The 12776-nt window shown below is 37.7% G+C and overlaps 1 protein-coding gene across 1 annotated transcript in view; it reads left to right on the forward strand.

The window, feature by feature from the left end:
• The first annotated feature begins 1940 nt into the window (after nt 1-1940).
• The window catches only part of RHBDL2 (rhomboid like 2), a 37884-nt gene continuing 27048 nt past the window's right edge, over nt 1941-12776 (forward strand). Inside the window, exons 1-2 of the mRNA XM_044671471.1 lie at nt 1941-2192; nt 4034-4173. Of these exons, the coding sequence (XP_044527406.1) occupies nt 1941-2192; nt 4034-4173 (392 nt within the window). The remainder of the gene's footprint in view (nt 2193-4033; nt 4174-12776) is intronic.

Genomic DNA, 12776 nt, shown 5'->3' on the forward strand with positions numbered 1-12776 from the left:
TTTCTTTCTTTCTTTCTTTCTTTCTTTCTTTCTTTCTTTCTTTCTTTCTTTCTTTCTTTCTTTCTTTCTTCCTTTCTTTCTTCCGCCAATTTATGAGAATTCAAGAACTGAGAAACCATCAAGAAAATAGTTTTGTTTTGTTTTGTTATTTAAAGAGGTGACTATATTTTGGACCTAGTGTCCTTTGAGAAGTCAGGCAGATAGTCTCCACTTTCAGAGAATTAACTGAGGAAGAAGATGCTGGGAAGTGGTGGGTCAGAGGAGGAGCTTGAAAATGCCTCACTGCTCCTTCTAGGACCCCAGAGCTTTTCTTGACTTCTTGACCTCTTGGCTGAGGTCTGTCAAGCTGTCCTCCTTCCTTCCCTGCTACAGCCTAGGTTGGTTCCTCTCTTCTCCATTATCTTAACTCCCTCCACTCTTCCAAAATGTGCTATCATTTGGGAAGAAGATTAGGTGGATTCTGCCTGGCATCACAAGGCAGAACTTGGGGAGATTACAGCAGGGCAGATTTTGGCTTGTAACATAAGGAAAAACTACTGAACAATTAGGGTTGTCTCAAAGTATGAAGGGCAGCTAGGAGGCTCAGTGGATTGAGAGCCAAGCCAAGGGACAGAAGATCCTGGGTTCAAATTTGACCTCAGGTACTGCCTAGCTGTGTTACCCTGAGCAAGTCACTTAATCCCTACTGCCTAGGCCTTTCTACTCTTCTGCCTTGGGACCAATACAAACTAATGATTCTAAGACAGAAGGTAAGGGTTAAAAAAAGAAAAAAGCATAATATCTTATTTGGAGAAGGGAATGAGTTCCCTCAGTCAGTCAGTCAGTTAGTTAGTTAGCTAGTTAGTAAGGTAAAGTAGACTTGAAGTCAGAAAGATCTGGGTTCAAATACAGCCTCAGACATTTACTAGCCTATGTGACATTGGGCCAGTCATTTAACTTGTTTGCCTGTTTCCTCAACTATAAAATCGGAATAATGGTAAGCCCCTACCTCCCAGGATTGTGAGGATATTTGTAAGTACTACTTAAAATATTTATTCCTTTCTCCCACCCCTAAGACTAGAAGGTTGGACTAGAGAACTTTCTGACTCGGTCATTCTCCTGAGTGTATCAGATCACTTCCCTTCTCTGCTCTTGTTAATCTATAAAATAAAGGGGGTAGGATTAGGTGACCCACAAAGTCCACTTTAGCTCTGAATCCTATGAGCTTATATGATTGTATTTTATACAACTTTAGTTACACGATGGTATTTTCAGATGATTATCCTAATCTTTTGTGACATTTTGAAAAATATTCCGGTGAGTCTCCTACATTGTTTTGACCTACAGAGCCTTTTCATCAATAAAGTTTCTTAGAGCAGACTAATTAGAACCTACTATCTTTGCTTATAATTAGAACAACAAGACCTTTACTTAAGGATTTGGAGACATAGTCACTGCATTGAGACCTTCCTTGCCCAGCCATCAATACCCTCCACTCCCACACTGTTGCATAGAGAGTAGAAGAAATAAAGGTTGATGTATAGGGAGAATGAGGTTAGATGATGGGGATCCTTGAGTGCCCCAGGATGGAGAGGACACTTGCCTTCGATCCCTTGGGTGGTGGCAGTGAACAAGCCCAATGGCTCCTGCTGAGAGTCCTTTATTTGGAGATGTCTTTGGCATTTTGTCACAATTATACACATGACAATGAGTTTGAAGAGATTATGAGAGTGTCAGGCATGTGGAGATCAGTTAGTTGCATCACCAAGCAGCCAGCTCTTAACCCAGAGGGAAAGGGAGAGGAAATCCAAACTGTAGCTGCTGAACCAGGGGGAAAAACCCTGATATTCTGCCACAGAGGGTGCTGCAGGCCAGTGTGCTGAGGCTATAGCTATCTATGGTCATATGGTTTATCTCGATAGGTACCTATAATCTAGCAGGTGGTAGCAGGAGTCAAGAGGATGACCTCTAAAAATGCCATCAAGACGGGGAGAAGGTATCTGAATAAGGAAGAAGACGAGGTAGAAAAAGAGAAGAAAAAAAAATGGAAGCCAACGAGGAAAAAAAGGGGGACGATGCTTGATGCATGGTGTAAAAATATCCATAAACCCATTTCAAGGTGGATTCTTCCTGCAGATACCCAAGGAATCTACAGGCAGAGAGCCAGATGTCTCCCACCTCCTGTGTTCATTACCACCATCAGTACTATGCAGGTAGATGTGCTTATGGGGAGGGAAGAGGGGAAGAAGAGAAGGAGAGGGAGTCCTTATATAAACATCCCTAGGGAACAGAAACAACCTCTTGCAGCCTACATCCACAAGGGACAGGGGATCGAATGAACTTGGAGGAGAAAAGGCAAGTGATAGACAGACTCTTTACCTAGTAATGGCCAGACACACCTTCTTCAGCTCATTTTTCAGACCTTTCCATATTCTTCTTTCTTCCTACCCTTCCTCGTCCTGGCCATAATGCCTCTTCACCCATCACTTTAACTCCCTCCCTCTTTCTCAACAGTTCTTTGCTGAGGATACTCTCAGAATTCTGCCCATTTAAAAATAAAGGTCAATTCTTTGCTACTAGTAGCAATGCAACGATCCAGGACAATCCTGAGGAACTCATGAGAAAGTACGCTATCCACATCCAGAGAAAGAACTGTGGGAGTGAGTGGAGATGCAGAAGGAAAACATATGACTTATCACTTGTTTATATTATGGGTACAGGATGTGGGGTTTTGTTTTTAAAAGATTGCTCTATTGCAAAAATGAATAATATGGAAATAGGTATTGAGTGATAATACATGTATAAACCAGTGGGATTGCTTGTTGGCTCTGGGAGTGGGGAGGGAAGACAACATGAATCATGGAAGCATGGAAAAATATTTAAAAATTAAAAAAAATACAATGGAAATGTAAAAAAAAAATAAAAAATAAAATAAAATAAAGGTCAATTGATGCTTTTTATTTTTACCTCATAGTCAATTCTGGAGTCCCCTTATCTCTCACCCAAGACCTCAACACTGATCCTTCCCTCACAGTAACAACAACCCGGGACAAATAAGCAAAAACCACTTCTAAAGTGGCTTTGTTCTGACAGAGTATTTCTTTGCTGAAAGAAGAAGGAAGCTATGTTTCAAAATCTGTTCGTGGGCACCAAGATTGGTCATTACAGTTACTTAAGAGTTCCTGCCCACACCTTTGCCAAGAGATCAAATGACATTTCTCAAAGGATTTAACCACAGAGCTAGTAGTGATGCCATTCAAAACGGCTCGAGGTTTAGGCAGAGTAATTATGGAGGTTGCTTTTGCCTTATGATTTCATGGATGCTGAGACCCACCTCAAATCTGTTCAGGGATACTCAGGTTTAACAGAATGAATAAAAAAGAAGTTAAGTGCTTACTAAGCATGGCAAAATGAGATTAATACAACTCTTATTATCACACTAAAATGTAAATAACCGATAATAGGGTTTTCCTTCCCAAGAACAGATTCTGATAGAGCCAGAGGAGATTGTCTGGTGGAAAAACAGGGTAGGACTAGACAGAGAGGTGTAGAACAGAGTAGGTTGTAACTAAAGATCCACATTTGGGTAATTTCACAATTTTGTCCAGGGCTGGCCTTGACTTCACTGACCATTAATATCTAGAGGAAGTTTGATACAGCAAGGGGGAAGGAAGGGCACGAAATGGTCACAACCATCCATGTCTTATTATTCTTTTTTTTTTTTTTTTAACTCTTATCTTCTGTCTTAGAATCAATACTGTATACTGGTTCCAAGGCAGAAAAGCAGTAGGGGTTGGGCAATGGGGTTAAGCGACTTGCCAAGGGTCACAAAGCTAGGAAGTATCTGAGGTCAGATTTGAACACAAGACCTTTCATTTCTTGACTCTCAATCACCTAGATGCCCTCCATATCTTGTTACTCTTGACCATCTATTGCAGGGGACCTTATTTAGCAGCTGCCCCATTTTGAATAAAGGCATCATCTATGGGTTGAGCTGTGTCATTATTTAGATTTGGATGAAGTATCATTAATGTTATTTGTCACTGCTTGCCAGCTTGTTATCTTCATTTACTATGCCTTTTGGAAGCCCCTGGAAACCTTGGAGAGAGGCATCTGGTACAGTCCATTCATCTATCGTCCTGACAAGAGGCAAGAAGCTTGGAGGTTCCTCTCTTACATGATGGTGCATGCTGGGTAAGAAATAAGAGACAGGAATTGATACTATTATAAAAAATGTTTTACACACCCATATAATGTTATATTATTTATATATGTATATAGGTTAGCAGTTAGGTGGTGCAGAGGACAGAATGCCTAGAGTTAGGAAGACTCTTCTTCCTGAGTTTCAAATCTGATTTCAGACTCTTCCTGGCTGTGTGACCTAGGGCAAGTCACTTTACCCTATTTACTTCAGTTTCTTATTTGTAAAATGATATGAAGAAGGAAATGGCAAGCCATTCTGGTATCTTTGCAAAGAAAACCCCCAATGGGGTCACAAAGGGTGGTTCAGGACTGAAAAATGATTAAACAACAACAAAAGCAATATATACATATATGCATACGTGTGTATCTAATATATTCACTGAGACACATTACTGTACAGAAGTCCTACAGCTCTGCTACTTACTTCATAGATGATTTGGGAGCAAATTATTTCTCTCTATGTTCCTCACTTTCCTTCTCTATAAAATGAAGACTTAGACTAAGTGACCTCTCAAGCTTCTTCTCCAGTCCTATATCTTACGTCTTACAAACATCCAAACCAGAGGCTTGCTTTTCTCATTTTTTTTTCATTTTCCCTTTGAAATGTGTTGAAGGTTATTCCTCCTGCTCTCACCTTTCAGGGAGCCCCAATAAACTCATTTGTCCCATCTTTGAGAACACAGTCATATCAGCAGTCTTGCTTGGAAGGCCACTCATTTCGGGTTACCTAGCTTTCCTACAGTTCAGAATGCTTCGAGTAATCTTGTTTGTGAATCCTAGCAATTGACAATATGCCAGTGAGAGCCGGTGCTGGAGACTACAATACCTAGGAGGAACTTTCAAGATTTCAGGTGACCGGACACTTTGGGCCAGCGGCTAGCAGCATCCACAGCCAGAAATAGGGTCTCAGGTTTCTGGTCTCTTTTCCCAGGAACTTGAGGTCATAGTTACTAAGAAGACCTGAGATTCTTCTTTAGACTCAGTTGTGTGAATGTCATAATCAGTTCTGCTGAACACCCATAATGATTTTCCACCCATTGTGGGAAATACAAAAAACAGATAAAATAAGCTCCTTTTTCTTGAAAACCCTTACCTTCTGTCTTATATTTGATATTAGTTTCAAAGAAGAAGAATTTAGGGCTGGAAAATTATGGTTAAGTGACTTGCCCAGTGGAATTGCGCACTGGCTACGGGAGTTGGGGTGGGAGGAGGGGAGAGAAAGAACATGAATCATGAAACCATGAGAAAATTTTCTTAATCAATTAAATAAAATTAAAATAATAAGAATAAAAAATAAAAAAATTAAATTAAGTGACTTGACCAGGGTCACATAGTTAGGAAGTGTCCGATGCCATATTTGAACCCAAGTCGCCCAGGATTGGCTCTCTAAGCATTGAGTCACCCAGCTGCTCCTATAAATTTCCTTTTTCTCGAGGACCATAGATAGATCAAGGTGGGAAGAACAGCCTTACACAGTCCCCTTTGAAAATAAAGGATGAACAACAAAACAGCATTATAGCTATTAAGTAACAACCCGAGTCAGCCTGTGAACCCTGGTTCTGACACTAATGTGACTTTGGGCAGTCTCTTTTCTAACTGAATGAAGGGGAAAGAATGGAATCCTTATCAGCCTGGGATTATATGATTTTATAATTAGTGTTATAGGAGATATTAGATAAGAGGAAGGACCACTCAGTGTCAATGTGTTGAAGGCTCTTTTATTTCATCCTGGAGAGAATGGTTACCCAGGAGCCAGCATTAGCAATATTACAGCCAGCAAAGCACGTGCAAAGTATGGGAGCAGGCAGCCTCCTTTTATCCTAGTCCTGGATGCAAAGATGGTCCCTCCTCTCTTTCACCATTGGCTGGTTACTTGAGAGTTACAATCTTACAAACAGGCAAATTACAAAAACTAATTATCCTAATTATTCAAGCGGGTTTTAACCCATCAACACAAGGAATGTTTCAATCCTATTTGCATATCCTATAGCCTTTTAACCAATCAAAACTGAGACTGTTTTAATCCTATCTATCTGAAATGGGGCTTAGGTTGGGAACACAAAACTTAATTTGTTTTGATGGAAAGGTTCCCTGACTCCATCTTAGTGATTCATGGAGAGGAGTCCCATCTTTCTGAACTTCATCTCTCACAATAGATAAGGGAGAAGTCAGTTTGGGAAGATTTCAGGCAGGAGGGAAAGGGGCACTTAATAATATTAGTTAGCATTCATGTAAAGTTTCCAAGTTTGCAAAGTGCTTTACATAAGCTATCTCATTTGATCCTCAAATAACCTTTCAAGGCAGCTGTGACTATTATCCTCATTTTATAGAGGAGGAATTAAAAAGGCAAGATAGGTTTAAGTGACTTGCCCAGGGTCATGTAGCTCAGAAGTGGAGGAGGCAGAATTTTTTTTCTAAACCTTTCCTTCTGTCTTAGAATCTATATTATCCATTCCAAAGCAAAAGAGGGGTAAGGGCTGGGCGATGTGGGTGAAATGATTTGTCCAGACTCACTGAACTAAGGAAGTATCTGATACTGGATTTGAAGCCAGGATCTCCCATCTCCAGACTTTGCACTCTATTCACTATGCAACCTACCTGCCTTAGGAGGCAGGATTTTAACTTAGGACTTCTTACTTGAACACAAGGCCTGGTACAATGTCAGCCTTTAATAAATGCGTATTGATTGATTCCTGCCTCTAAAGCTGATACTCTTATCTACTGTGCCACCAACTTGCCTGATTTGAGTTGGCTCCTGAAGGACTTGTAGAAATTAGATGAAAATCAATATTGTTTTAAAAATGCAAAATTACAAAACAATAAGAGCCTGAAAGTTCCTGGCTTCATTTTACCAGGAGGAATTGGGGCCCTAAAAAAAAAAAATGACAGATGTTGAAGGGGATGTGGGAAGATTGGGATACTAATACACTGTTGGTGGAACTACTAACTGGTCTAACTATTTTGGAGAGCAATTCAAAATGATGCCCAGAGTTATATAAAATTGAGTATATATTCTCTGACCCAATAATACCCCTGCTGGATTTGTTTCCCAAGAAATTCAGGGAAAAAGGAAAAGAACTTATGTTTCAAAATATTTATAGCAGCTGTCTTTATGATGGGAAAGAACTGGAAACTGAGGGGAATGGCTGAACAAATTGAGATATATGATTGTGATGGATTACTATTGCATCCTAAGAGAAGATGAGCATGTTAAAATTTTTTTTATACCTTTATCTTTTATCTTGGAATCAATACTAAGCTTTGGTTCTAAGGCAAAAGAGTAGTAAGGGCCAGTTAATTGGATTTAAGGGATTATTTTGCCCAAGGCCATGAAAGCAGCCCAACTAATTAATTAATTAATTTTGTTACTCATGGAAACAATTTTAGACAGTTGTTTTCTGACATTTTGAGATTCAGATTTTCTCTTTCTCTCCCTCTTCTACTCTCCCTCCCCAAGGTGGTAAGTAGTCTAATATAGGTAATAACAGTGCTTTCATGTAATACATATTTCCATATTATTCATACCGTGACAGAAGATACATATCACACATACAATAAAAAACTCATGAAGTAAATAAAGTGAAAGATGGCATGCTTTGATCTGCAATCAGACTCCAACAGTTCCTTCTTTGGCTGTGGGAGAGCATTTTTCATCATGAGTCTCTTGCAATTATCCTTTTTTTGTTATTGTTATTCCAGAATCCTTTATATTTTAATGACAGATCACAACAATCCCACTTTACAATTTGTCAGCACTTTGTACTTTTCAAAGCCCTTTTCCATGAGCTTTTTTAATCTGATGCTTCCCATCATTCTGTTAAGGAGATAGAACCAGTATGAATTCTAGCCTTCAAAAGATCCTTGATTTCTTGTGGATATCTTGTGACCATGCTTTGCTGATCACAATTTAGTCCTTCACCAGCTGATTATTGTATAATATTTCTTTTACTGTATACAATGTTCTCCTGGTTCTCAAGCAGGTTCATTTTTTAAAAACGTGGGAAAACCTACATGAAATAATGAAGAGAGGAATGAATAGAACCAAGAAAACATTATATACAGCTATATAGTATGAATATTTGAAAATTAACTTGCTAATGCTCACCTCCAGAGAAAGAACTGATAAATAAAAAAAAAATAAAAGACAAAAAAGAAAGGAATGGAGGGAAGGGAAGAAAGGAAGGGAAGGGAGGAAGGAAAGAAGGAAGGAAGGGAAAAGGATGGAAGAAAGAGAAAGGAAGAAAGGAAGAAAGAAGGGAATAAAGGAAGAAAAGATGGAAGAAAGGAAGGAAGGAAGAAGGAAAGAAAGAAAAAAGAAAGGAAGGAAAGAAGGAAGGGAGAGAGAGAGAAAAAGAGAAAGGAGGAAGGAAGAAAGGATGGAAGAAAAAAGGAAGAAAGGAAGGAGGCAAGGAAGAAAAAGAAAGGGAGAGAAAGAGGAAGGAAGGAAGGAAAAAGGATTGAGGAAAGAGAAAGAAAGAAAAACAAAGGAAGGAAGAAAGAGAGAGAAATAAAGGAAGGAAGGAAGAGAAAGAAAGAAAGAGAAGAAGGAAGGTAGAAAGAGAAAGAGGGAGAAAAAGAGAGAAAGAGAAAGAGAAAAAGTTAACCTAAAACATCTGTTAGGTAGAGATCTGAAACTTGAGTTCAACTCATCTGGCCAGAGCTTTCTCCACTACAATGATAATTCCTTCTCACCCTTGGAATGTCATAAGCTCATGATTCACTCTAGCCTGCCTGTACCTTATCCTCCAATAGTCCTTGCAGAGTAGGATTTATTTCTTCGTTTTTTTTTTTATTTATTTATTCATTAAAAAACACTGGAGAGAGCAAGGTAAGAAGACTGGGTTAGGCAGCGACACCAAAATAAAGCATACACAGTTCCTGCACTCATGGATTTTATATTCTAGCAGGACATATATTAAGATAAGCATAATACAAAATATACTCTGATAAGTCCATAAGACACTTATAAATAATCTTGAACCCCTAAAACTATATTACCCAAAATTCCTTTCTGTATTACTCACAATGCTTTTCCCTTTGTGTACGTTTATGTCTTCACATATTGGTTTATAAGTTCTGAAACTCCACCTTTCTCTCTCTTCTTCACCAGCATGGCTGAAATTAGTTTAGTACCTTTTCACTCTAGTTTTTTGTTAGTTTATTATTAATAAAACTATAAAATATAATACTTAGCTTTTGCATATTAATTTTCATCTTTACAATGGTATAAGAGTTCATAAAAATGAAAGATCGCTTTTTCCCGGGAAAGAATCAAAATTTGAACCTTATTCTTCCTAGCTATAACATTTTGTACTTTTATAATTCATTTAAATATAGCAGGGGTTATTTATTTATTTTTTTAAACCTTTACCATCTTAGAACAAAGTATCAGTTCCAAGGCAAAAGAGCAGTAAGAGCTGGGCAATTGGGGTTAAGTGACTTGCACAGTGTCCCATAGCTAGAAAATGTCTTAGGTCAAATTTGAACCCAGGACTTATTATCTCTAGATCTGGTTTTCTATCTATTGAGCCAGCAATCTGCCCCCTGCAGAGGGTTTTTAACTTGAAGTCCATAAATTTATTTTAAAAACATATTATTAACTATTTTGATATAACTGGTTTCCTTTGTAATCCTACACATTTTACTTTAAGCTATTAAAAACATGATTCTGAGAAGCCATCCATTGGCTTCACCAGATGGTGGAGGGAGTCCATGAAACAAAAATGTTTGAACTCTTCAGATCCAAGTCTCTTTGAAACAAGGATACATAAAATGGTTAAAACAATAACAAACAAATCCAAATGTTCAGGTTAGATTGTTCCAAGAACTATGGGAGAATCACAAAATGCCATATTCACAAAGTTCTTTGAAGCTTTCAAACCACTTTACCCACAACTACCTTGTGCATATAATATAATCTCCATTTTATTTTTATTTTAAAAATATTTAATTAATTTAGACTATTTTCCCATGATTACATGATTCATGTTCTCCCTCCCCCTCCCATAGTCAACGAGCAATTCCACTGTGTTTTGCATGTATCATTGTTCAAAACTCATTTCCAAATTATTAATATTTGCAATATAGTGATCATGTAGAGTCTACATCCCCAACCATATCTCCATTGAACTATGTGATCAAGCAAATGTTTTTCTTTTGCATTTCTGCTCCCACAATTCTTTCTCTGATTGTGGATAGCATTCTTTCTCATAAGTCCCTCAGAAATGTCCTGGATCATTGCATTGCTGCTAGTAGAGAAGTTAATTACATTTTACTGTGTGACAGTGTTTCAGTCTCTGTATATACAATGTTCTTCTGGTTCTGCTCCTTTTACTCTGCATCAGTTCCTGGAGGTCTTTCCAGTTCACATGGAATTCCTCCAGTTCATTATTCCTTTTAGCACAATAGTATTCCATCACCATCAGATACCACAATTTATTCAGCCATTCCCTAATCGAGGGACACCCCCTCATTTTCCACTTTCTTGCTACCACAAAGTGTGTGACTATGAATATTTTTGTACAAGTCTTTTTCCTTATTATCTCTTTGAGAGGTACAAACCCAGCAGTGGTATGGCTGGATCAAAGGGCAGACAGTCTTTTAAAGCTCCTTTGGGCATAGTTCCAGATTTCCCTCTGGAATGGTTGGATCAATTCATGACTCCACCAGCAATGCATTAATGTCCCAATTTTGCCACATCCCCTCTAACATTTAATTACTTTCCTTTGCTGCTATATTCACCAATCTTCTAGGTGTGAGGTGGTACCTCAGAGTTGTTTTGACATAACTTCCATTTTATAGATGGGCAAACCAAGATAAGCATAAGGAATTAATTTAATTTCATACAGCTATTAAGTGGCAGGGATGGGATTTAAACTCAAGTAGTCTGAGTCCTACATTCTTCCCAATGTACCACACTGCTGAATTTTCATTGCACATATTTTTATCCATTTTCTTTAAAGATAATGTAGGGGGACATAAAGGGTGATATTATAAGTAAATAGAATAGTTTATTTGTCAGATCTATGGAAAAAGGGAATAATTTATGACCAAAGAAGCAATAGAGAACATTTCAAGATATAAAATGAATAATTTTGATTATATTAAATTAAAAGGGTTTTGTACAAACAAAACCAATGCAACCAAGATGAGAAGGGAAACAACTGGGGAAAATTTTTATAACAAAGTTTTCTGTAAAGGTCTAATTTCTCAAAAAGATACAGAACTAAATCAAATTTATAAGAATATATCATTCCCTAATTTACAAATAGTCAAAGAATATGAAGAGTTTTCTGCTGAAGAAATCAAAGCTATCAGTAATCCTATGAAAAAAATATTCTAAATCTCTCTTGATTATAGAGAAATGTAAATTAAAAGAACTCTGACCACCTCACACCTATTAAATTGGTAATTTTTGGAAGGGATGTGATAAAATTGGGAAACTAATGCGTTGTTGGTGGAGTTGTGAATTGATCCAACCATTCTGGAGGGCATTTTGGAATTATGCCCAAAGGGCTATAAAACAATGCATACTTTTTGATTCAGTAATACCACTACTGGGTTTGTATCCCTAAGGGATAAAAAAAATGGGAAAGGACCTATTTGCACAAAAATATTTATAGCTGTTCTCTTTATGGTGGCATAGAGTTAGAAATTAAAGGGATGCCCCTCAGTTGGGGAATTACTGAACAAATGGTGGTAGATGAAGGTAACAGAATACTATTGTGCTATTACGATTGATGAACAGGATGATTTCAGAAATAGCTGGAAAGACCTACATGAACTGATGCACAGTAAAATAAGCAGAACCAGGAGAACATTATACATAGTAACAGCAATATTGTGGAATGATCAAATATGATAGACTTAGCTACTCTCAGCAATACAATCATCTAGGACAAGAAACAACTATTGGAGTCAGAATGTAGATGAAAGCATATGATTTTTCAATTTTTTATTTGGGTTTATGTTTTGGGGTTTTGGTTTTATAAGATTACTCACAAAAATGAATAATATGGAAATGTTTTCCATGATAAGAAATGTACAACCCAGATGGGTGAAGGGAAGGGAGGGAGGAAGGAGATAAGTTTCAATTATATAATTTGGGAAAATTTAGGTGGAAATTTGTTATTATATATAATTAGTAAAAAAATAAATTTATGAAAAAAAAAGATAATGTTGGGGCAGCTGGGTAGCTTGGTGGATAGAGAGCCAGGCTGGAATAAGGAAGATCTGGGTTCAAATTTGGTTTCAGACACTTCCTAGCTGTGTGAACCTGGCAAGTCACTTAAGCCCCATTGCCCAGCCCTTACTATTCTTATGCCTTGGAATGAATACTCAGAATAGATTCCAAGACAGAAAGTAAGGGTTAAAAAATAAATATAGTACTGACTGTGCTTCTAGTGCTAAAAAGATAAATCAGTGACTAATAGTTCTCCCCCAACTACATTTAGTAAATCAGTAAGACTGCAGGGATGAGTATACAAAACTTGTTGAATAAACTGACTCTATACAAGCCCTACATCCTTCAAAATCATCAAGGATGTCCCATGGATAAGATAGCAGGTTTGGGGATGATTCAAAACTTGGTTCTT

Source organism: Gracilinanus agilis, chromosome 3, assembly GCF_016433145.1.
Source record: "Gracilinanus agilis isolate LMUSP501 chromosome 3, AgileGrace, whole genome shotgun sequence".
Lineage (NCBI taxonomy): Eukaryota > Metazoa > Chordata > Mammalia > Didelphimorphia > Didelphidae > Gracilinanus > Gracilinanus agilis.